General features: G+C 46.6%; 1 protein-coding gene across 5 annotated transcripts in view; it reads right to left on the bottom strand.

The window, feature by feature from the left end:
• LOC115125487 (myelin regulatory factor) overlaps positions 1-26914 on the bottom strand; it is a 129016-nt gene that overhangs the window by 12790 nt on the left and 89312 nt on the right. The window contains exons 5-17 of one of the 5 annotated variants that reach the window (XM_065002898.1): positions 24650-24866; positions 23243-23319; positions 22247-22382; positions 17419-17614; positions 16899-16975; positions 15903-16013; positions 10430-10529; positions 8169-8369; positions 7645-7753; positions 5684-5793; positions 4044-4204; positions 3851-3926; positions 1052-1203 (exon numbers count right to left, since the gene is read on the bottom strand). In XM_065002898.1, the coding sequence (XP_064858970.1) occupies positions 1052-1203; positions 3851-3926; positions 4044-4204; positions 5684-5793; positions 7645-7753; positions 8169-8369; positions 10430-10529; positions 15903-16013; positions 16899-16975; positions 17419-17614; positions 22247-22382; positions 23243-23319; positions 24650-24866 (1723 nt within the window). Of the gene's footprint in view, positions 1-1051; positions 1204-3850; positions 3927-4043; positions 4205-5683; positions 5794-7644; positions 7754-8168; positions 8370-10429; positions 10530-15902; positions 16014-16898; positions 16976-17418; positions 17615-22246; positions 22383-23221; positions 23320-24649; positions 24867-26914 lie in introns of all 5 variants that reach the window. The other 4 variants (XM_065002900.1, XM_065002899.1, XM_065002897.1 and 1 more) reach the window with 4 other exon arrangements.

Consider the following 26914-nt stretch of genomic DNA (forward strand, 5'->3'; position numbering starts at 1 on the left):
ATATATATGTATCTCATGTAGTGTACATGATTGAGGTATATCATGTATATGATTGAGGTATCTCATGTAGTGTATATGATTGAGGTATATCATGTATATGATTGAGGTATCTCATGTAGTGTATATGATTGAGGTATCTCATGTATATGATTGAGGTATCTCATGTATATGATTGAGGTATCTCATGTATATGATTGAGGTATCTCATGTATATGATTGAGGTATATCATGTATATGATTGAGGTATCTCATGTATATGATTGAGATATATCATGTATATGATTGAGGTATCTCATGTATATGATTGAGGTATATCATGTATATGATTGAGGTATCTCATGTAGTGTATATGATTGAGGTATCTCATGTAGTGTACATGATTGAGGTATCTCATGTAGTGTATATGATTGAGGTATCTCATGTAGTGTATAGGATTGAGGTATATCATGTATATGATTGAGGTATCTCATGTATATGATTGAGGTATATCGTGTATATGATTGAGGTATATCATGTATAGGATTGAGGTATATCATATAGTGTAGATGGTTGAGGTGTCTCATGTAGTGTATATGATTGAGGTATCCCATGTAGTGTATATGATTGAGGTATCTCATGTATATGATTGAGGTATATCATGTATATGATTGAGGTATCTCATGTAGTGTATATGATTGAGGTATCTCATGTATATGATTGAGGTATCTCATGTAGTGTATAGGATTGAGGTATATCATGTATATGATTGAGGTATATCATGTAGTGTATAGGATTGAGGTATATCATGTATATGATTGAGGTATCTCATGTAGTGTATATGATTGAGGTATCTCATGTATATGATTGAGGTATCTCATGTAGTGTATAGGATTGAGGTATATCATGTATATGATTGAGGTATATCATGTATAGGATTGAGGTATCTCATGTATATGATTGAGGTATATCATGTATAGGATTGAGGTATATCATATAGTGTAGATGGTTGAGGTGTCTCATGTACAGGTACGTCTAATGTACTGTATCTGCCTGATGAGAACAGCATACATACCCAGCCTTCTCAGAGACGTCGCCTCTGTGGTGCAATGTCAACACGTACAGGACGGACATGGAGATGACACTGAAGGTCATGACGACGACTAGAGCCAGAATGATTCCCTGCATCACCCTGTGGCTGATACATCCCTGCTCTGGGGTCAGACTCTGGAATCACACAGAGCTACAGGTTAGAACCGCACACTGATACAGCCCTGCTCTGGGGTCAGACTCTGGAATCACACAGAGCTACAGGTTAGAACCGCACACTGATACAGCCCTGCTCTGGGGTTAGACTGTGGAACCACACACTGATACAGCTCTACTCTGGGGTCAGACTCTGGAATCACACAGAGCTACAGGTTAGAACCGCACACTGATACAGCCCTGCTCTGGGGTCAGACTGTGGAACCACACACTGATACATCCCTGCTCTGGGGTCAGACTCTGGAATCACACAGAGCTACAGGTTAGAACCGCACACTGATACATCCCTGCTCTGGGGTCAGACTCTGGAATCACACAGAGCTACAGGTTAGAACCGCACACTGATACAGCCCTGCTCTGGGGTTAGACTGTGGAACCATACACTGATACAGCTCTGCTCTGGGGTTAGACTGTGGAACCATACACTGATACAGCTCTACTCTGGGGTTAGACTGTGGAACCACACACTGATACAGCTCTACTCTGGGGTTAGACTGTGGAACCACACACTGATACAGCTCTACTCTGGGGTTAGACTGTGGAACCACACACTGATACAGCTCTACTCTGGGGTTAGACTGTGGAACCACACACTGATACAGCTCTACTCTGGGGTTAGACTGTGGAACCACACACTGATACAGCTCTACTCTGGGGTTAGACTGTGGAACCACACACTGATACAGCTCTACTCTGGAGTTAGACTGTGGAACCACACACTGATACAGCTCTACTCTGGAGTTAGACTGTGGAACCACACACTGATACAGCTCTACTCTGGGGTTAGACTGTGGAACCACACACCGATACAGCTCTACTCTGGAGTTAGACTGTGGAACCACACACCGATACAGCTCTACTCTGGAGTTAGACTGTGGAACCACACACTGATACAGCTCTACTCTGGGGTTAGACTGTGGAACCACACACTGATACAGCTCTATTCTGGAGTTAGACTGTGGAACCACACACTGATAAAGCTCTACTCTGGAGTTAGACTGTGGAACCACACACTGATACAGCTCTACTCTGGGGTTAGACTGTGGAACCACACACTGATACAGCTCTACTCTGGGGTTAGACTGTGGAACCACACACTGATACAGCTCTACTCTGGGGTTAGACTGTGGACCCACACACTGATACAGCTCTACTCTGGAGTTAGACTGTGGAACCACACACTGATACAGCTCTACTCTGGAGTTAGACTGTGGAACCACACACTGACACAGCTCTACTCTGGGGTTAGACTGTGGAACCACACACCGATACAGCCCTGCTCTGGGGTTAGACTGTGGAACCACACACTGATAGAGCCCTGCTCTGGGGTTAGACTGTGGAACCACACACTGATACAGCTCTACTCTGGAGTTAGACTGTGGAACCACACACTGATACAGCTCTACTCTGGAGTTAGACTGTGGAACCACACACTGATACAGCTCTACTCTGGGGTTAGACTGTGGAACCACACACTGATACAGCTCTACTCTGGAGTTAGACTGTGGAACCACACACTGATACAGCTCTACTCTGGGGTTAGACTGTGGAACCACACACTGATACAGCTCTACTCTGGAGTTAGACTGTGGAACCACACACTGATACAGCTCTACTCTGGGGTTAGACTGTGGAACCACACACTGATACAGCTCTACTCTGGGGTTAGACCCACACACTGATACAGCTCTACTCTGGGGTTAGACTGTGGAACCACACACTGATACAGCTCTACTCTGGGGTTAGACTGTGGAACCACACACTGATACAGCTCTACTCTGGAGTTAGACTGTGGAACCACACACTGATACAGCTCTACTCTGGGGTTAGACTGTGGAACCACACACTGATACAGCTCTACTCTGGAGTTAGACTGTGGAACCACACACTGATACAGCTCTACTCTGGGGTTAGACTGTGGAACCACACACTGATACAGCTCTACTCTGGGGTTATAATGTAATTATAATAATTATAATGTATATTATTCATAATACCTGATAATTATAATATATGTTAATCATAATATGTATAAATTATAATCACATACAGTGGGGCAAAACAGTATTTAGTCAGCCACCAATTGTGCAAGTTCTCCCACTTAAAAAGATGAGAGAGGCCTGTAATTTTCATCATAAGTACACTTCAACTATGACAGCCTAAATTATTATTTTTTAATCCAGAAAATCAGATTGTAGGATTTTTAATGAATTTATTTGCAAATTATGGTGGAAAATAAGTACTTTTATCTTTTTAAGTGGGAGAACTTGCACAACTGGTGGCTGACTAAATACTTTTTAGCCCCACTGTATGTGTATATATATATATATATATATAAATAATAATATATGTTATATGTTGGACTATCTGTTAATCATAATATCTGTTTACCTTAATGTATGTTAATTATAATATATGTTAAGCTCAATATATGTTTATCATAATGTAGGTTAATTATGAGATATGCTAATCATAATAATGTATGCTAATTATACTATCTGTTCATCATAATTTCTGTCAATCCTAATGATCCTGACTAAATACCATCCATTTTGAGTCCATAGACATTTTGATAAGTAGAGAAACATTACAGGTCAGAGAGACTCACCTTGCTCCCAGGTTTGACTGTCTTCTTCTTCTTCAGAGGGACACTTCCTGTCCTGCTGAACTGGCTTCCTGATTGGCTGGAGAGACGGTAAGAAGATTAAATCATTGCAGTGGTACAATGGAACCAGTGGAATAGTAGCAGTAGTGTAAATCAGGTGCACCTATGCAATGCATAATATCCAGGCGTGTCCTACCTGGTGGTGCCTCCGCTGACGGTACTCTTCATGCTGTCCAGACGGCGGAGTTTGGCCAGCTTCCTGCTCCAGCGCTCCAGCTCATCTATACGAGTCTCCAGGTTGTCAGTCAGTTTACACAGCTCTTTCACTGCTCCTACGTTCTCCATGAAGATACGGTCCTAGAGAGGAGAGAGAGAGAGAGAGAGAGAGAGAGAGAGAGAGAGAGAGAGAGAGAGAGAGAGAGAGGGAGAGAGAGGGGGGAGCGAAAAGGAGAGCGAGGAGGAGAGAAAGGTAAAGGGAGAGAGAGGAGAGAGATGAAGAGAGAGAGAGAGAGAGAGCGAGAGAGGGAGAGGGAGAGAGAGAGAGAGAGAGAGAGAGAGAGAGAGGGAGAGGGAGAGAGAGAGATATGGAGAGGAGAGAGAGGAGGAGAAAAGGTAGACGGAGAGAGAGGAGAGAGATGAAGAGAGAGAGAGGAGAGAGATGAAGAGAGAGAGAGAGAGACAGAGAGAGAGAGAGAGGAGAGAGATGAAGAGAGAGAGAGGGAGAGAGAGAGAGAGAGAGGAGAGAGATGAAGAGAGAGAGGGAGAGAGAGAGAGAGAGAGAGAGAGAGAGAGAGAGAGAGAGAGAGAAAGAGGCATAGAAGTTGGCGTTTGTGTGTCTGTTGCCATATTCTGAAATATTTTCCAGAGTTGTCGGGTTCTTCAGAAATCTCAGTTGGAGGATTTCCTGTTTCCCTCCCCAGTTAATCCTTCCCCAGTTAATCCCTCCCCAGTTATCCCCTCCCCAGTTAATCCCTCCCCAGTTAATCCCTCCCCAGTTATTCCCTCCCCAGTTATCCCCTCCCCAGTTAATCCCTCCCCAGTTATTCCCTCCCCAGTTATTCCTCCCCAGTTATTCCCTCCCCAGTTATTCCCTCCCCAGTTATTCCCTCCCCATCCCTCCCCAGTTAATCCCTCCCCAGTCCCTCCCCAGTTATTCCCTCCCCAGTTATTCCCTCCCCAGTTATTCCCTCCGCAGTTATCCCCTCCCCAGTTAATCCCTCCCCAGTTATTCCCTCCCCAGTTATTCCCTCCACAGTTAATCCCTCCCCAGTTAATCCCTCCCCAGTTATCCCCTCCCCAGTTAATCCCTCCCCAGTTAATCCCTCCCCAGTTATCCCCACCCCAGTTATTCCCTCCCCAGTTAATCCCTCCCCAGTTAATCCCTCCCCAGTTATCCCCTCCCCAGTTAATCCCTCCCCAGTTATTCCCTCCCCAGTTATTCCCTCCCCAGTTATTCCCTCCCCAGTTATCCCTCCCCAGTTAATCCCTCCCCAGTTAATCCCTCCCCAGTTATCCCCTCCCCAGTTATCCCTCCCCAGTTAATCCCTCCCCAGTTATCCCTCCCCAGTTAATCCCCTCCCCAGTTAATCCCTCCCCAGTTAATCCCTCCCCAGTTATTCCCTCCCCAGTTATTCCCTCCCCAGTTATCCCCTCCCCAGTTATTCCCTCCCCAGTTATCCCCTCCCCAGTTAATCCCTCCCCAGTTAATCCCTCCCCAGTTAATCCCTCCTGTTTCCAGGAATTCTCCAACTTGGATTTTTAAAATAATTTTGCAACCCTACTAAATACATACAGTTTTCTTAGTTGCTGTGTGCGCGTGCAAAGTGTATGTCTCACCTTGTTAACCACCAGTAGTTTAGGGATGGTCTCTCCGTTAGAGCAGATCACATCTCCGCCCTCCTTCACAGCTTCAGGCAGGATCTGCTGCACGTCCTGAGCTATCACTCCTGGATAATACAACACCTTACTGTAAGCTCCTATCACTCCTGGATAATACAACACCTTACTGTAAGCTCCTATCACTCCTGGATAATACAACACCTTACAGTAAGCTCCTATCACTCCTGGATAATACAACACCTTACTCCTAGTCCTGGATAATACTCCTATCACTCCTGGATAATACAACACCTTACTGTAAACTCCTATCACTCCTGGAAAATACAACACCTTACTGTAAACTCCTATCACTCCTGGATAATACAACACCTTACAGTAAGCTCCTATCACTCCTGGATAATACAACACCTTACTGTAAACTCCTATCACTCCTGGATAATACAACACCTTACTGTAAACTCCTATCACTCCTGGATAATACAACACCTTACTGTAAGCTCCTATCACTCCTGGATAATACAACACCTTACTGTAAACTTCTATCACTCCTGGATAATACAACACCTTACTGTAAACTCCTATCACTCCTGGATAATACAACACCTTACAGTAAACTCCTATCACTCCTGGATAATTACAAAGCTCCTATCACTCCTGGATAATACAACTGTAAACTCCAATCTATCAACTCCTGGATAATACAACACCTACTGTAAACTCCTATCATTCCTGGATAATACAACACCTTACTGTAAACTCCTATCACTCCTGGATAATACAACACCTTACAGTAAACTCCTATCATTCCTGGATAATACAACACCTTACTGTAAACTTCATCCTCCTGGATAACACAACACCTTACAAACTCATCACCCTAGATAATACAACACCTTACTGTAAACTCCTATCATTCCTGGATAATACAACACCTTACTGTAAACTCCTATCATTCCTGGATAATACAACACCTTACTGTAAACTTCTATCACTCCTGGATAATACAACACCTTACTGTAAACTCCTATCATTCCTGGATAATACAACACCTTACTGTAAACTTCTATCCCTCATGGATAACACAACACCTTACTGTAAACTTCTATCACACCTAGATAATACAACACCTTACAGTAAGCTCCTATCACTCCTAGATAATACAACACCTTACTGTAAACTTCTATCACTCCTAGATAATACAACACCTTACTGTAAGCTCCTATCACTCCTGGATAATACAACACCTTACTGTAAGCTCCTATAACACCTAGATAATACAACACCTTACTGTAAACTTCTATCACTCCTGGATAATACAACACCTTACAGTAAGCTCCTATCACACCTAGATAATACAACACCTTACTGTAAACTCCAATCACACCTAGATAATACAACACCTTACTGTAAACTCCTATCACTCCTAGATAATACAACACCTTACAGTAAGCTCCTATCACTCCTAGATAATACAACACCTTACTGTAAACTCCTATCACTCCTAGATAATACAACACCTTACTGTAAACTCCAACTGTAAACTCCTATCACTCCTAGATAATACAACACCTTACAGTAAACTCCTATCACTCCTAGATAATACAACACCTTACTGTAAACTCCTATCACTCCTAGATAATACAACACCTTACTGTAAACTTCTATCACTCCTAGATAATACAACACACTCCTAGATAATACAACACCTTACAGTAAGCTCCTATCACACCTAGATAATACAACACCTTACTGTAAACTCCAATCACACCTAGATAATACAACACCTTACTGTAAACTTCTATCACTCCTAGATAATGCAATGTAGGGAGGATAGGAAATACAACAATAACTCATGATACAAATGTTATTAAGATGGGAATGCAATACTTTTCTAGTGCTACTGATTTCTGTTAATTCATTGTCTATAATGTCTAACCCAAAACGACAGTATAAGTTACCAGTCTCTGGGCTGGAGTCGATGCCCATGCTGGAAGCAAACTCAGGCTTGTACTGATAATGAACCAGCCTTATCTGACTGATCCGCTTCAGGTTGCCTGTAGTGTCCACCTATACACACACACGCACGCACACGCACGCACGCACGCACGCACGCACACGCACGCACGCACGCACGCACGCACGCACGCACACACACACACACACACACACACACACACACACACACACACACACACACACACACACACACACACATAGATTTGGATATGACTATGCAGCTAGATTACAGACAGGAACATACGGCTAATGGATGATGAAGGTTTCAGGACAATGAACGACAATGAGAAAACACAATATAAAATGTTGTTTACATTTTTTTTTAAATTGTCAGGGAATTTTTTTTATTAACATTTTGATAAGCATTTTTGCATCACTACACTAACATGCAGACAGACAGTCAGAGAACATACCACACACAAAGATCTTATCTTATCTTATATATCCATAGCCCCCCACCCCTCACCTCGTGCACGTTCTCTTTGGCCCGTATATCGGAAGGGTGCACCAGTGACCCCATGACCTTCAGGTTGCCGTGGATGACCATGGCCTCGTCTGGCCGGTCCGTGTTGATACCGACCCGGCCGTGGTGGTACACTGAGTCAGGTAGCTGACCGCGCTGCCACAACACCTCACTGTCACTCTCAAACTGACCCGGGTTAGACGCCTGGAAACCCAGAGAGGGAAAGGGACAGACAACACAGAGATATTTAGAGATGATTAGATGTAAAATATATCCTTTGGTTTATAAATATAAATATATATTTGATTTATAAAGGTCTTTCATTCCTCTTTTGTTTGCAGTGCTGTTTGCAGTGCTGTTTGCAGTGCTGTTTGCAGTGCTGTTTGCAGTGCTGTTTGCAGTGCTGTTTGCAGTGCTGATTGCAGTGCTGTTTGCAGTGCTGTTTTCAGTGCTGTTTGCAGTGCTGATTGCAGTGCTGTTTGCAGTGCTGTTTGCAGTGCTGTTTGCAGTGCTGTTTGCAGTGCTGTTTGCAGTGCTGTTTGCAGTGCTGTTTGCAGTGCTGTTTGCAGTGCTATTAATATCCCTATACACTGAGTAGCTTCCGACATTTATTTGTTGTTGCTGATCTGCATGGAATGTTTAACTTCTTTGGGACTGGGGGGCAGTATTGAGTAGCTTGGATAAAAAGGTGCCCAGAGTAAACTGCCTGCTACTCAGCCATAAAAACTAGAATATGCATATAATTAGTAGATTTGGATAGAAAACACTCTAAAGTTTCTAAAACTGTTTGAATGATGTCTGTGAGTATAACAGAACTCATATGGCAGGCAAAAATCTGAGAAGAAATCCAAACAGGAAGTGGGAAATCTGAGGTTTGAAGTTTTTCAACGCATTGCCTATTGAATATACAGTGTCTATGGGGTCATATTGCACTTCCTAAGGCTTCCACTAGATGTCAACAGTCTTCAGAACCTTGTTTGATGCTTCTACTGTGAGGGGGGGAATGGGAGCTGAATGAGTCAGAGGTCTGGCAGAGAGCCATGAGCTGACCACGCGCGCTCACGTGAGAGTGACCTGCGTTCCACTGCAATGCTACAGACAAAGGAATTCTCCGGTTGAAACATTATTGAAGATTTATGCTAAAAACATCCTAAAGATTGATTCTATACTTCGTTTGACATGTTTCTACGAACTGTAATATGACTTTTCATCTGAACTTTCACCTGGACTTGTCCGCGCCTCGTGAGTTTGGATTGTGTACCTAAACGCGCAAACAAAAAGGAGGTATTTGGACATAAATAATGGACATTATTGAACAAAACAAACATTTATTGTGGAACTGGGATTCCTGGGAGTGCATTCTGATGAAGATCAACAAAGTTAAGTGAATATTTATAATACTATTTCTGTATGGCTTGTTTTTCCGTAAAGTGTTTTTGAAATCAAACATACATGTATTTTAAACCATTTTAAAGATAAACTTGTTGTAAATCCAGCCACAGTTTATCTTTAAAATGGTTTAAAATACATGTATGTTTGAGGAATTTTAATTATGGGATTTCGGTTGTTTTGAATCTGGCGCCATGCAATTTCACTGGCTGTTGGCGAGGTAGGACGCTACCGTCCCACATATCCCAGAGAAGTTAACAGCCTCAAAAAACATGTAGATATTTACAGAAGAAGGAATCTAAACCGTAACACATGCAGTAAGATAGATATTAAGGGTTTGACTCAATTTCATATACATTTAGGAAGTAAGTAAATTCAAATTTTTGAATTGCAAATTTCAGTTTATTTCCTGTGAGGTAAATATTGAGATAGATCAGAGGAGGACAGATCAGAGGACGGATCAGACAGACACGGCCAGACTGACAGAGGTTATTCAGATAGATCAGAAGAGGACGGTCAGATAGACACGGCCAGACTGACAGAGGTTATTGAGATAGATCAGAAGAGGACGGTCAGATAGACACGGCCAGATTGACAGAGGTTATTGAGATAGATCAGAAGAGGACGGTCAGATAGACACGGCCAGACTGACAGAGGTTATTGAGATAGATCAGAAGAGGACGGTCATAGACACGGTCAGACTGACAGAGGTTATTCAGATAGATCAGAAGAGGACGGTCAGATAGACACGGCCAGACTGACAGAGGTTATTGAGATAGATCAGAAGAGGATGGATCAGACAGACATGGCCAGACTGACAGAGGTTATTCAGATAGATCAGAAGAGGACGGTCAGACAGACACGGCCAGACTGACAGAGGTTACCCTGACGATGATCCTCTCGGACACCTGGGCGGCCACCGTGAAGCTCTGACTGTGGGCCTGGGCCTGCAACGCTACCACCAGCATGAAGTACCTACAGTATGGAGGTAAACAGGTTAATCACCTACAGTATGGAGGTAAACAGGGTTAATCACCTACAGTATGGAGGTAAACAGGTTAATCACCTACAGTATGGAGTTAAACAGGGTTAATCACCTACAGTATGGAGGTAAACAGGGTTAATCACCTGCAGTATGGAGGTAAACAGGGTTAATCACCTGCAGTATGGAGGTAAACAGGGTTAATCACCTGCAGTATGGAGGTAAACAGGGTTAATCACCTACAGTATGGAGGTAAACAGGTTAATCACCTACAGTATGGAGGTAAACAGGGTTAATCACCTACAGTATGGAGGTAAACAGGGTTAATTACCTACAGTATGGAGGTAAACAGGGTTAATCACCTACAGTATGGAGGTAATCATCTACAGTATGGAGGTAAACAGGTTAATCACCTACAGTATGGAGGTAAACAGGGCTAATCACCTACAGTATGGAGATAAACAGGTTAATCACCTACAGTATGGAGGTAAACAGGGTTAATTACCTACAGTATGGAGGTAAACAGGGTTAATCACCTACAGTATGGAGGTAAACAGGGTTAATCACCTACAGTATGGAGGTAAACAGGTTAATCACCTACAGTATGGAGGTAAACAGGGTTAATCACCTACAGTATGGAGGTAAACAGGGTTAATCACCTACAGTATGGAGGTAAACAGGGTTAATCACCTACAGTATGGAGGTAAACAGGGTTAATCACCTACAGTATGGAGGTAAACAGGGTTAATCACCTACAGTATGGAGGTAAACAGGTTAATCACATACAGTATGGAGTTAAACAGGTTAATCACCTACAGTATGGAGTTAAACAGGTTAATGACCTACAGTATGCAGGTAAACAGGTTAATGACCTACAGTATGCAGGTAAACAGGTTAATGACCTACAGTATGGAGGTAAACAGGTTAATCACCTACAGTATGGAGGTAAACAGGTTAATCACCTACAGTATGGAGGTAAACAGGGTTAATCACCTACAGTATGGAGGTAAACAGGGTTAATCACCTACAGTATGGAGTTAAACAGGTTAATGACCTACAGTATGCAGGTAAACAGGTTAATCACCTACAGTATGGAGTTAAACAGGTTAATGACCTACAGTATGGAGGTAAACAGGGCTAATCACCTACAGTATGGAGATAAACAGGTTAATCACCTACAGTATGGAGGTAAACAGGGTTAATTACCTACAGTATGGAGGTAAACAGGGTTAATCACCTACAGTATGGAGGTAATCATCTACAGTATGGAGGTAAACAGGTTAATCACCTACAGTATGGAGGTAAACAGGGTTAATCACCTACAGTATGGAGGTAAACAGGGTTAATCACCTACAGTATGGAGGTAAACAGGTTAATGACCTACAGTATGCAGGTAAACAGGGTTAATCACCTACAGTATGGAGGTAAACAGGGTTAATCACCTACAGTATGGAGGTAAACAGGTTAATCACCTACAGTATGGAGGTAAACAGGGTTAATCACCTACAGTATGGAGGTAAACAGGTTAATCACCTACAGTATGGAGGTAAACAGGGTTAATTACCTACAGTATGGAGGTAAACAGGGTTAATCACCTACAGTATGGAGGTAAACAGGGTTAATCACCTACAGTATGGAGGTAAACAGGGTTAATCACCTACAGTATGGAGGTAAACAGGGTTAATCACCTACAGTATGGAGGTAAACAGGGTTAATCACCTACAGTATGGAGGTAAACAGGTTAATCACCTACAGTATGGAGTTAAACAGGTTAATCACCTACAGTATGGAGTTAAACAGGTTAATGACCTACAGTATGCAGGTAAACAGGTTAATGACCTACAGTATGCAGGTAAACAGGTTAATGACCTACAGTATGGAGGTAAACAGGTTAATCACCTACAGTATGGAGGTAAACAGGTTAATCACCTACAGTATGGAGGTAAACAGGGTTAATCACCTACAGTATGGAGGTAAACAGGGTTAATGACCTACAGTATGGAGGTAAACAGGTTAATCACCTACAGTATGGAGGTAAACAGGTTAATCACCTACAGTATGGAGGTAAACAGGGTTAATCACCTACAGTATGGAGGTAAACAGGGTTAATCACCTACAGTATGGAGGTAAACAGGGTTAATCACCTACAGTATGGAGGTAAACAGAGTTAATCACCTACAGTATGGAGGTAAACAGGGTTAATCACCTACAGTATGGAGTTAAACAGGTTAATGACCTACAGTATGCAGGTAAACAGGTTAATCACCTACAGTATGGAGTTAAACAGGTTAATGACCTACAGTATGGAGGTAAACAGAGTTAATCACCTACAGTATGGAGGTAAACAGAGTTAATCACCTACAGTATGGAGGTAAACAGGGTTAATCACCTACAGTATGGAGGTAAACAGAGTTAATCACCTACAGTATGGAGGTAAAAAGGTTAATCACCTACAGTATGGAGGTAAACAGAGTTAATCACCTACAGTATGGAGGTAAACAGAGTTAATCACCTACAGTATGGAGGTAAACAGAGTTAATCACCTACAGTATGGAGGTAAACAGGGTTAATCACCTACAGTATGGAGGTAAACAGGGTTAATCACCTACAGTATGGAGGTAAACAGGTTAATCACCTACAGTATGGAGGTAAACAGGGTTAATCACCTACAGTATGGAGGTAAACAGGGTTAATCACCTACAGTATGGAGGTAAACAGGGTTAATCACCTACAGTATGGAGCTAAACAGGTTAATCACCTACAGTATGGAGGTAAACAGGGTTAATCACCTACAGTATGGAGGTAAACAGGTTAATCACCTACAGTATGGAGGTAAACAGGGTTAATCACCTACAGTATGGAGGTAAACAGGTTAATCACCTACAGTATGGAGTTAAACAGGGTTAATCACCTACAGTATGGAGGTAAACAGGGTTAATCACCTGCAGTATGGAGGTAAACAGGGTTAATCACCTGCAGTATGGAGGTAAACAGGGTTAATCACCTGCAGTATGGAGGTAAACAGGGTTAATCACCTGCAGTATGGAGGTAAACAGGGTTAATCACCTACAGTATGGAGGTAAACAGGTTAATCACCTACAGTATGGAGGTAAACAGGGTTAATCACCTACAGTATGGAGGTAAACAGGGTTAATTACCTACAGTATGGAGGTAAACAGGGTTAATCACCTACAGTATGGAGGTAATCATCTACAGTATGGAGGTAAACAGGTTAATCACCTACAGTATGGAGGTAAACAGGGCTAATCACCTACAGTATGGAGATAAACAGGTTAATCACCTACAGTATGGAGGTAAACAGGGTTAATTACCTACAGTATGGAGGTAAACAGGGTTAATCACCTACAGTATGGAGGTAATCATCTACAGTATGGAGGTAAACAGGTTAATCACCTACAGTATGGAGGTAAACAGGGTTAATCACCTACAGTATGGAGGTAAACAGGGTTAATCACCTACAGTATGGATGTAAACAGGTTAATGACCTACAGTATGCAGGTAAACAGGGTTAATCACCTACAGTATGGAGGTAAACAGGGTTAATCACCTACAGTATGGAGGTAAACAGGTTAATCACCTACAGTATGGAGGTAAACAGGGTTAATCACCTACAGTATGGAGGGTAAACAGGTTAATCACCTACAGTATGGAGGTAAACAGGGTTAATTACCTACAGTATGGAGGTAAACAGGGTTAATCACCTACAGTATGGAGGTAAACAGGGTTAATCACCTACAGTATGGAGGTAAACAGGGTTAATCACCTACAGTATGGAGGTAAACCTACAGTAGGGTTAATCACCTACAGTATGGAGGTAAACAGGGTTAATCACCTACAGTATGGAGGTAAACAGGTTAATCACCTACAGTATGGAGGTAAACAGGGTTAATCACCTACAGTATGGAGGTAAACAGGGTTAATCACCTACAGTATGGAGGTAAACAGGTTAATCACCTACAGTATGGAGTTAAACAGGTTAATCACCTACAGTATGGAGTTAAACAGGTTAATGACCTACAGTATGCAGGTAAACAGGTTAATGACCTACAGTATGGAGGTAAACAGGTTAATCACCTACAGTATGGAGGTAAACAGGTTAATCACCTACAGTATGGAGGTAAACAGGGTTAATCACCTACAGTATGGAGGTAAACAGGGTTAATGACCTACAGTATGGAGGTAAACAGGTTAATCACCTACAGTATGGAGGTAAACAGGTTAATCACCTACAGTATGGAGGTAAACAGGGTTAATCACCTACAGTATGGAGGTAAACAGGGTTAATCACCTACAGTATGGAGGTAAACAGGGTTAATCACCTACAGTATGGAGGTAAACAGAGTTAATCACCTACAGTATGGAGGTAAACAGGGTTAATCACCTACAGTATGGAGTTAAACAGGTTAATGACCTACAGTATGCAGGTAAACAGGTTAATCACCTACAGTATGGAGTTAAACAGGTTAATGACCTACAGTATGGAGGTAAACAGAGTTAATCACCTACAGTATGGAGGTAAACAGAGTTAATCACCTACAGTATGGAGGTAAACAGGGTTAATCACCTACAGTATGGAGGTAAACAGAGTTAATCACCTACAGTATGGAGGTAAACAGGTTAATCACCTACAGTATGGAGGTAAACAGAGTTAATCACCTACAGTATGGAGGTAAACAGAGTTAATCACCTACAGTATGGAGGTAAACAGAGTTAATCACCTACAGTATGGAGGTAAACAGGGTTAATCACCTACAGTATGGAGGTAAACAGGGTTAATCACCTACAGTATGGAGGTAAACAGGTTAATCACCTACAGTATGGAGGTAAACAGGGTTAATCACCTACAGTATGGAGGTAAACAGGGTTAATCACCTACAGTATGGAGGTAAACAGGGTTAATCACCTACAGTATGGAGGTAAACAGGTTAATCACCTACAGTATGGAGGTAAACAGGGTTAATCACCTACAGTATGGAGGTAAACAGAGTTAATCACCTACAGTATGGAGGTAAACAGGTTAATGACCTACAGTATGGAGGTAAACAGAGTTAATCACCTACAGTATGGAGGTAAACAGGGTTAATCACCTACAGTATGGAGGTAATCACCTACAGTATGAAGGTAAACAGAGTTAATCACCTACAGTATGGAGGTAAACAGGGTTAATCACCTACAGTATGGAGGTAAACAGGTTAATCACCTACAGTATGGAGGTAAACAGGTTAATCACTTATTTGTTATACTGTATTGCTAGTTTTGTCCATCTGGTCAGGGTTGTGTGTGTGTGTGTGTGTGTGTGTGTGTGTGTGTGTGTGTGTGTGTGTGTGTGTGTGTTAGTACAGTACCTCTGGTCAGGGTTGGGTTTGCCTTTCTTCCTCATGTTATTGGCTGTGGTCTCGCTGAAGTGTAGGCGTCCCACTGTTACCTTGGTAACCTGCTCCGGGGGCAGTGTGACCCTGCAAACACAAAAACACACATGTATTATCAGTAACATGTCACATTTCTTTCTGTTTTTACACTGTGACGCAGCAGTAAAGACTGTAATGTAAATTGTAAAGTAAAGCCTACAGTTCTTTCCTCTCCCCCCAAAATGTACCTAGAAGACCCAGACTCACAGTCCTGGTATGAAGGGTCTCTTTACTCTCAGTCCTGGTATGAAGGGTCTCTTTACTCACAGTCCTGGTATGAAGGGTCTCTTTACTCACAGTACTGGTATGAAGGGTCTTTTTACTCACAGTCCTGGTATGAAGGGTCTCTTTACTCACAGTACTTGTTTGAAGGGTCTCTTTACTCACAGTCCTGGTATGAAGGGTCTCTTTACTCACAGTCCTGGGATGAAGGGTCTCTTTACTCACAGTCCTGGTATGAAGGGTCTCTACTCACAGTCCTGGTATGAAGGGTCTCTACTCACAGTCCTGGTATGAAGGGTCTCTACTCACAGTCCTGGTATGAAGGGTCTCTATTCACAGTCCTGGTATGAAGGGTCTCTACTCACAGTACTGGTTTGAAGGGTCTCTACTCACAGTCCTGGTATGAAGGGTCTCTACTCACAGTCCTGGTAAGAAGGGTCTCTTTACTCACAGTCCTGGTATGAAGGGTCTCTACTCACAGTCCTGGTATGAAGGGTCTCTTTACTCACAGTCCTGGTATGAAGGGTCTCTTTACTCACAGTCCTGGTATGAAGGGACTCTCTACTCACAGTACTGGTATGAAGGGTCTCTACTCAGAGTACTGGTATGAAGGGTCTCTACTCACAGTACTGGTTTGAAGGGTCTCTACTCACAGTACTGGTTTGAAGGGTCTCTACTCACAGTACTGGTATGAAGGGTCTCTCTACTCACAGTACTGGTTTGAAGGGTCTCTTGCTGCGGTCTGACTGGGACTGCTCCACGTTAATGGACTGGTTCATTGCTTCCAGCTGGAAAACAGACAAGAGACAGGAAGGAGACAGGAAGGAGACAGGAAGGAGACAGACAGGAGGAAGGAAGGAGACAGGAAGGAGACAGACAGGAGACAGGAAGGAGACAGACAGGAGACAGGAAGGAGACAGACAGGAGGCAGGAAGGAGACAGACAGGAGACAGGAAGGAGACAGACGGGAGACAGGAAAGAGACAGACAGGAGACAGGATTATGAGCCAGACAGGAACAGGTGATGAAAGACCCTGTTCAACTGATTATCTTACTGAGTATCTTCCATTTTAGTAATTTAGCAGACTCTTTATCCAGAGAGACTTACAGTTAGTGGATTCATCTTAAAGATAGCCACAATTTGGGTCAATTCCATTTTGAAATTCTTGTATTGACTGAATTGAAATGTTATTGACCCCAACCCTGATCGCCCCTCTCCTCAGCTCCCTCACCTTAACCCCGTTGAGTTTGAGATAAAAGCAGTCTATGGGCTGCAGGCCCTCGCTGGTCTTGATGTACTTGGGATCTCCCAGCATGCCGCAGTACACAGTGACCTGGAAGTGGTTCTTTTTCTGACACACGAAGGCGTCGTCTGCGAGGGAGAAGTTGAAGCCCTTGTCAGCATCTACGCGGTAGGTGGGCATCGGGCTGGAGAGAGGAAGAGGTGGATGGAGAGGGAGTCAAAGTAACGTTCTTCAGTAGGTTCCTATAGGTCACATACACTGAGTGTACAAAACAATAGGAACACCTTTCAATGACATAGACCAGTGTTTCCCTACCCTGGTCCTCCAGTACCCCCCAACAGCCCAACCCTGGTCCTCCAGTACCCCCCAACAGCCCAACCCTGGTCCTCCAGTACCCCCCAACAGACCAACCCTGGTCCTCCAGTACCCCCCAACAGCCCAACCCTGGTCCTCCAGTCCTCCAGTACCCCCCAACAGCCCAACCCTGGTCCTCCAGTCCTCCAGTACCCCCAACAGCCCAACCCTGGTCCTCCAGTGGTCCTCCAGTACCCCCAACAGCCCAACCCTGGTCCTCCAGTCCCCCAACAGCCCAACCCTCCAGTCCTCCAGTACCCCCAACAGCCCAACCCTGGTCCTCCAGTACCCCCAACAGCCCAACCCTGGTCCTCCACCCCCAACAGCCCAACCCTGGTCCTCCAGTACCCCCAACAGCCCAACCCTGGTCCTCCAGTACCCCCAACAGCCCAACCCTGGTCCTCCAGTCCTCCAGTACCCCCAACAGCCCAACCCTGGTCCTCCAGTACCCCCAACAGCCCAACCCTGGTCCTCCAGTCCTCCAGTACCCCCAACAGCCCAACCCTGGTCCTCCAGTACCCCCAACAGCCCAACCCTGGTCCTCCAGTACCCCCAACAGCCCAACCCTGGTCCTCCAGTCCTCCAGTACCCCCAACAGCCCAACCCTGGTCCTCCAGTACCCCCAACAGCCCAACCCTGGTCCTCCAGTACATTTACATTTACATTTACATTTAAGTCATTTAGCAGACGCTCTTATCCAGAGCGACTTACAAATTGGACCCCCCAACAGCCCAACCCTGGTCCTCCAGTACCCCCAACAGACCAACCCTGGTCCTCCAGTCCTCCAGTACCCCCAACAGCCCAACCCTGGTCCTCCAGTACCCCCAACAGCCCAACCCTGGTCCTCCAGTCCTCCAGTACCCCCAACAGCCCAACCCTGGTCCTCCAGTCCTCCAGTACCCCCAACAGCCCAACCCTGGTCCTCCAGTCCTTCAGTACCCCCAACAGCCCAACCCTGGTCCTCCAGTACCCCCAACAGCCCAACCCTGGTCCTCCAGTCCTCCAGTACCCCCAACAGCCCAACCCTGGTCCTCCAGTACCCCCAACAGCCCAACCCTGGTCCTCCAGTACCCCCAACAGCCCAACCCTGGTCCTCCAGTCCTCCAGTACCCCCAACAGCCCAACCCTGGTCCTCCAGTCCTTCAGTACCCCCAACAGCCCAACCCTGGTCCTCCAGTACCCCCAACAGCCCAACCCTGGTCCTCCAGTCCTCCAGTACCCCCAACAGCCCAACCCTGGTCCTCCAGTACCCCCAACAGCCCAACCCTGGTCCTCCAGTACCCCCAACAGCCCAACCCTGGTCCTCCAGTCCTCCAGTACCCCCAACAGCCCAACCCTGGTCCTCCAGTCCTCCAGTACCCCCAACAGCCCAACCCTGGTCCTCCAGTCCTCCAGTACCCCCAACAGCCCAACCCTGGTCCTCCAGTACCCCCAACAGCCCAACCCTGGTCCTCCAGTACCCCCAACAGCCCAACCCTGGTCCTCCAGTACCCCCAACAGACCAACCCTGGTCCTCCAGTCCTCCAGTACCCCCAACAGCCCAACCCTGGTCCTCCAGTACCCCCAACAGCCCAACCCTGGTCCTCCAGTCCTCCAGTACCCCCAACAGCCCAACCCTGGTCCTCCAGTCCTCCAGTACCCCCAACAGCCCAACCCTGGTCCTCCAGTACCCCCAAAGCCCAACCCTGGTCCTCCAGTCCTCCAGTACCCCCAACAGCCCAACCCTGGTCCTCCAGTACCCCCAACAGCCCAACCCTGGTCCTCCAGTACCCCCAACAGCCCAACCCTGGTCCTCCAGTCCTCCAGTACCCCCAACAGCCCAACCCTGGTCCTCCAGTCCTCCAGTACCCCCAACAGCCCAACCCTGGTCCTCCAGTACCCCCAACAGCCCAACCCTGGTCCTCCAGTACCCCCAACAGCCCAACCCTGGTCCTCCAGTCCTCCAGTACCCCCCAACAGCCCAACCCTGGTCCTCCAGTCCTCCAGTACCCCCCAACAGCCCAACCCTGGTCCTCCAGTACCCCCCAACAGCCCAACCCTGGTCCTCCAGTTGAATCAGGTGTGCTTCTCCAGGGTAAACATGTGTACTTTTGGGGGTACTGGAGTACCAGGGTTGGTCTGTTGGGGGGTACTGGAGTACCAGGGTTGGGAAACACTGGCATAGACTGACCAGGTGAATCCAGGTGAAAGCTATGATCTCTTATTGATGTCACCTGTTAAATCCACTTCAATCAGTGTAGATGAAGGAGTGGAGACGGGTTAAAGAAGGATTTTTAAGCCTTGAGACAATTGAGACATGGATTGTGTATGTCTGGCATTCTGAGGGTGAATGGGCAAAACAAAATATTTAAGTGCCTTTGAACAGTATGATAGTAGGTGCCAGGAGCACCTGTTTGTGTCAAGAACTGCAACGCTGCTGGGTTTTTCACGATCAACAGTTTCCAGTGTGTATCAAGAATGGTCCACCACGTAAAGGACATCCAGCCAACTTGACACAACTGTGGGAAGCATTGGAGTCAACATGGGCCAGCATCCCTGTGGAATCCTTTGGACACCTTGTAGAGTCAACATGGGCCAGCATCCCTGTGGAACGCTTTCCACACCTTGTAGAGTCCCACGCCCCGACGAACTGAGGCTGTTCTTACCTCCGTCACAAGCCATCCAATGTTATGGACAAACAAATCCCAAATAAACACCATGAACAAAAGTGTTAACAGGCTGAAGGGCTCTGGTCAATCCGACGTCTACAGTGACCGAACAGCATTCGTTTACTGTGATGCTGCCAGGGCTTTCATACTTCTTGCACTTCCGCGCAGCAGAGCTGTTGTGAAGGAAGTTGTCAAGGAAGTGAGTTTGTGTTTATACAGGACCTCCCACTCCCCAACTTACCGTGGGACCAAACATGTCCATGCGGAGCCATACGGAACCCACCACATTGTCAAGAAATTTGGGAGGAGCACGGCGATGTGGTACGGAGTTCGATTGGGTCTCCCCTGCAAGGTGTCACACCCTCCATACACTGCCTCTGGATCCCCAACAACCATAAATTGGCTTTAATTCCAGTGTCCCTGTCCCCATGTAATTCCACTCGTAAACACTAGGTGGAGACTGTGCCACTGTCATGTGGAAGACCCTCCACAGACCCCACCGTGGTTTATGAGGACAAAGCGTATTCCTAATCCTAATACTATAACATATATTTCATCCAGATAATGATGTCGTAAATGTGAGTGTATCAGCTAAGATAAGCCACCTGTTGATGACGATAACAAAATGGTACGCACTACCCACCCATTATCCCTCAACTTCGGACTGCCCAGTTCGACATAGCAAAGTACACAAGTAGGTGATTGCACATTTATCCTCCAACCCCCCACCCCTCCACTCCCCTCCTCTAACCCTCATTCTCCACCCCTCTCCCCTTGTTCTCCACCCCCTCCCTCCCCTCTCCTCCCCTCCCCTCTCCTCTCCTCCACCCCCTCCCTCCCCTCTCCTCCACCCCGTCCCCTCATTCTCTCCTCCCCTCTCCTCTCCTCTCCTCCACCCCCTCCCTCCCTCCCCTCCCCTCTCTCCACCCGTCCCCTCATTCTCTCCTCTCCTCTCCTCCACCACCCTCCCTCCCTCTCCTCTCCTCTCCTCCACCCCCTCCCTCCCTCCCCTCTCCTCCACCCGTCCCCTCATTCTCTCCTCTCCTCTCTTCCACCCCCTCCCTCCCTCCCTCCCTCCCCTCTCCTCCACCCCCTCCCTCCCTCCCCTCTCCTCCCCTCTCCTCTCTTTCACCCCCTCCCTCCCTCTCCTCTCCTCCACCCTGTCCCCTCATTCTCTCCTCCCCTCATACTCTTGACCGAAACCCTGCTCTTTCTCACTCCCCCGCATCGCTCACCTCCAAGGAATTTGTAGAACCCTACATTAGTTTTTTTTGTTCCTTCTCTTTTCTCTCTAGATCATTCTAGCCCTCCCTCCCGGGACCCGAGTACCCATCTCTCTTCTCTCTCTCTCTCTCTCTCTCTCTCTCTCTCTCTATCACTCTCTTTAATTTTCTCTATAGCAGAAACAACACTATCCTCTACAGCAGAAACAACACTATACTCTATATCCTCTATAGCAGAAACACAGTTCTATGTCCTCTATAACAGTCATTTCAGGTGACAGAGAAACACTCACAGTTCTATGTCCTCTATAACAGTCATTTCAGGTGATAGAGGCAGAGAAACACAGTTCTATGTCCTCTATAACAGTCATTTCAGGTGATAGAGGCAGAGAAACACAGTTCTATGTCCTCTATAACAGTCATTTCAGGTGACAGAGAAACACAGTTCTATGTCCTCTATAACAGTCATTTCAGGTGACAGAGAAACACAGTTCTATGTCCTCTATAACAGTCATTTCAGGTGATAGAGGCAGAGAAACACAGTTCTATGTCCTCTATAACAGTCATTTCAGGTGACAGAGAAACACTCACAGCTCTTTGCAGTTGACGTCGTACAACGGCGTCCACTTGTTCTGCTGGTGCGGCTGCCACTTTATACACTGGTAGTTGGGGTCCAGGTAGGAGTTATCAGCATCCGTCATTAAACCTGGGCCAGAAACAATGTCTACTGCGTAAGGGGGGAAACACAAGATTACATTTTAATCTACACATTTTTGATGCCTTTTTTGTTGTTGTACATTTTCTCAGGTTGGATCCTCCAGCTAGTATTTCTGGAAAACCTGATAATTTTGGTAAATGGTAATGGGTATGACCAGATATAAGAATGAGGTAATGGAGAAATAGAGAGAAGGAAAGAAAGAAAAAAGACAGAAAGAAAGAAAGAGAGAGAGAGAGAGAGAGAGAGAGAGAGAGAGAGAGAGAGAGAGAGACAGACAGACAGACAGACAGACAGACAGACAGACAGACAGACAGACAGACAGACAGACAGACAGACAGACAGACAGACAGACAGACAGACAGACAGACAGACAGACAGACAGACAGACAGACAGAGAGAGAGAGGGTGAGAGGGTGAGAGTGTGAGAGAGAGCGAGAGAGCGAGAGAGAGGCAGACAAACAGACAGACAGACAGACAGACAGACAGACAGACAGACAGACAGACAGACAGACAGACAGACAGACAGACAGACAGACAGACAGACAGAGAGAGAGGGTGAGGGAGAGCGAGAGAGAGAGACAGACAGACAGAGAGGGTAAGGGAGAGCGAGAGAGAGAGACAGACAGACAGAGAGGGTGAGGGAGAGCGAGAGAGAGAGACAGACAGACAGAGAGGGTAAGGGAGAGCGAGAGAGAGAGACAGACAGACAGAGAGACAGACAGACAGAGAGGCTGAGGGAGAGAGAGAGAGAGAGAGAAACAGACAGACAGAGCGAGAGGGTGAGGGAGAGAGAGAGAGAGAGAGAGAGAGAGAGAGAGAGAGAGACAGACAAAGATATGCCTGCCTACCTGGCTCTTGTTTGATGATACCTGTGAGGATCTGAGAGTTGAGGCTGTTTGGAGAGTCAGAGGGTTTTCTCTTCTTTGTCTGGTGGACTGGTATCCCACTGTAAACACACACACACACACACACACACACACACACACACACACACACACACACACACACACACACACACACACACACACAATGAGGACACAAACAAATGTGTGATCGATCCGTTATAATATATTATATGATTTGTTATCTGTCTTTCTCTCCTCCTCTAACCTCGCTCTCCCTTCCTTCCTCCCTCCCTCTGCCCTCCTCCCTCCCTTCCTCCCTCTGCCCTCCTCCCTCACTTCCTCCCTCCCTTCCTCCCTCCCTCTGCCCTCCTCCCTCCCTTCCTCCCTCCCTTCCTCTCTCCCTCTGCCCTCCTCCCTCCCCCTGCCCTCCCTTCCTCTCTCCCTCTGCCCTCCCTTCCTCCCTCCCTCTGCCCTCCTCCCTCCCCCTGCCCTCCCTTCCTCTCTCCCTCTGCCCTCCTCACTCCCTCTGCCCTCCTCCCTCCCCTGCCCTCCCTTCCTCCCTCCCTCCCTCTGCCCTCCTCCCTCCCTCTACACTCCCTTCTCCCTCCCTCTGCCCTCCTCCCTCCCTCTACACTCCCTTCTCCCTCCCTCTGCCCTCCTCCCTCCCTCTGCCCTCCCTTCCTCCCTCCCTCTGCCCTCCTCCCTCCCCTCTGCCCTCCCTTCCTCTCTCCCTCTGCCCTCCTCCCTCCCTCTACACTCCCTTCCTCCCTCGCTCTGCCCTCCTCCCTCCCTCTACACTCCCTTCTCCCTCCCTCTACACTCCCTTCCTCCCTCCCTCTGCCCTCCTCCCTACCTCTACACTCCCTTCCTCCCTCCCTCTGCCCTCCTCCCTCCCTCTACACTCCCTTCTCCCTCCCTCTACACTCCCTTCCTCCCTCCCTCTGCCCTCCTCCCTCCCTCTACACTCCCTTCCTCTCTCCCTCTGCCCTCCTCCCTCCCTCTACACTCCCTTCTCCCTCCCTCTACACTCCCTCCCTCCCTCTACACTCCCTTCCTCCCTCCCTCTGCCCTCCTCCCTCCCTCTGCCCTCCCTTCCTCTCTCCCTCTACACTCCCTTCTCCCTCCCTCTACACTCCCTTCCTCCCTCCCTCTGCCCTCCTCCCTCCCTCTACACTCCCTTCTCCCTCCCTCCTTCACTCCTGGCCCTGCTGTGTGCTGCAGTTCCTGGTGTCACCCCTCTCCTCCCTTATCAAACAGCTTTCTCTCCTCCCTCTTCTCTCTCTCTTACCATCCTTCCATCCCTCTCTCATCCATCTCTCCCTCCCTCTCTCCTACACCCATCTCTCACAGCTGGCCCTGCTGTGAGTGCTGCAGTAGTAAGTGATTGGCTGATTGATTGATTGATTGATTGATTGTTGATCGATCACTCACTCCTGCTGTTGAAGGAGTTGATGCATCAGCTGAGTCTGTTGCAGGTCTTGTCCACTCCCACTGGAGGCGGGGCCAACAGGGTACTGTGAGATCATTGGCTCGGCCTTCAGGTACATGTCCCGGTGCATGTTGGGATAGCCGTGGCCATGTGGGGGTAGAGGTGGCGGGGTCATGTGACACATGTTCTCTGGTGTCATGGTCCTCAGCATATGAGTGTCTGGAAGACAGGGAGGAAGACAGGAAGACAGGGAGGAAAACAGGGAGGAAGACAGGGATGAAGACAGGGAGGAAGACAGGGAGGAAGACAGGGAGGAAGACAGGAAGACAGGGAGGAAGACAGGGATGAAGACAGGGAGGAAGACAGGGAGGAAGACAGGAAGACAGGGAGGAAGACAGGGAGGAAGACAGGGAGGAAGACAGGGAGGAAGACAGGAAGACAGGGAGGAAGACAGGGAGGAAGACAGGGATGAAGACAGGGAGGAAGACAGGGAGGAAGACAGGGAGGAAGACAGGGAGGAAGACAGGGATGAAGACAGGAAGACAGGGAGGAAGACAGGGATGAAGACAGGGAGGAAGACAGGGAGGAAGACAGGAAGACAGGGAGGAAGAGAGGGAGAAAGACAGGGAGGAAGACAGGGAGGAAGAGAGGGAGGAAGACAGGGAGGAAGACAGGGATGAAGACAGGGATCAACCTTCAAATCTGGTCAACCTTCAAATCTGGTCAACCTTCCCATCTGGTCAACCTTCCCATCTGGTCAACCTTCCCATCTGGCCAACCTTCCCATCTGGTCAACCTTCCCATCTGGCCAACCTTCCCATCTGGTCAACGTTCCCATCTGGTCAACGTGCCCATCTGGTCAACCTTCAAATCTGGTCAACGTTCCCACCTGGTCAACGTTCCCATCACTAAGATCTATATCCAATATTGTCATATTATATTTAATTCCTCATCTAGTGTGTAATCAGTCCAGGTTCCCTCCACCTTAGGCTAATGGTACTTTCCATTGTTCCTTCCTGGAGCTCAGCCAATCAGATAAGACCTTCCCGCACCTTCTCACTGATGGGAAAGACCAACACAGGTGGACGTGAGTACATTGTGTTGACGTAAGCAGGCTACATTGTGAGTTTGTATAGCCTACTACAACGTGTATTGGAATTCAGAAATATACCTAGAATTTCAGTGAGAAATGTATTGATTTACACCAACTTATTAACTAAATTTAGTCTAACTCTTGTTCCATTTAAATGACCAGAAGAGATCAGTAACATCTATTGATCTGAACAGAAGCACGGCAGAGAGAGACGACCATATGAATCTACAACACACCTATTTTACCTGTGGAGAGACATACTGCACAACTATGCACTGTCCCAAATGGTGCCCTATTCCCTACTATAGTGCACTAATTTCAAACAGAGCCCTATGGTCCCCAGTGGCCCTGTTCAAAAGTAGTGCACTTTATAGAGAATAGGGCGCCATTTGGGACAGTATTTCCGTCGGTAAGTATATACTATACACCTACCTGTGTAGAGATACTGATTCATCAGTCTATCTCTCCGGCTCCACTCCCTGTTTTACCACTGAACTGACTCATAGTAGTCCTCCGATGAGTCTAGAGTCACCAAACACTTCCTGACTAACTAACTCCCTGTCTGACTGAGTCACCAAACACTTCCTGACTAACTAACTCCCTGTCTGACTGAGTCACCAAACACTTCCTGACTAACTAACTCCCTGTCTGACTGAGTCACCAAACACTTCCTGACTAACTGACTCCCTGTCTGACTGAGTCACCAAACACTTCCTGACTAACTAACTCCCTCTCTGACTGAGTCACCAAACACTTCCTGACTAACTAACTCCCTGTCTGACTGAGTCACCAAACACTTCCTGACTAACTAACTCCCTGTCTGACTGAGTCACCAAACACTTCCTGACTAACTAACTCCCTGTCTGACTGAGTCACCAAACACTTCCTGACTAACTAACTCCCTGTCTGACTGAGTCACCAAACACTTCCTGACTAACTAACTCCCTGTCTGACTGAGTCACCAAACACTTCCTGACAAACTAACTCCCTGTCTGACTGAGTCACCAAACACTTCCTGACTAACTAACTCCCTGTCTGACTGAGTCACCAAACACTTCCTGAATAACTAACTCCCTGTCTGATGAGTCTAGAGTCACCAAACACTTCCTGACTAACTAACTCCCTGTCTGACTGAGTCACCAAACACTTCCTGACTAACTAACTTCCTGTCTGA

The sequence above is a fragment of the Oncorhynchus nerka genome, linkage group LG17 (genome assembly GCF_034236695.1).
Source record: "Oncorhynchus nerka isolate Pitt River linkage group LG17, Oner_Uvic_2.0, whole genome shotgun sequence".
NCBI classification, from domain to species: Eukaryota; Metazoa; Chordata; class Actinopteri; order Salmoniformes; family Salmonidae; genus Oncorhynchus; species Oncorhynchus nerka.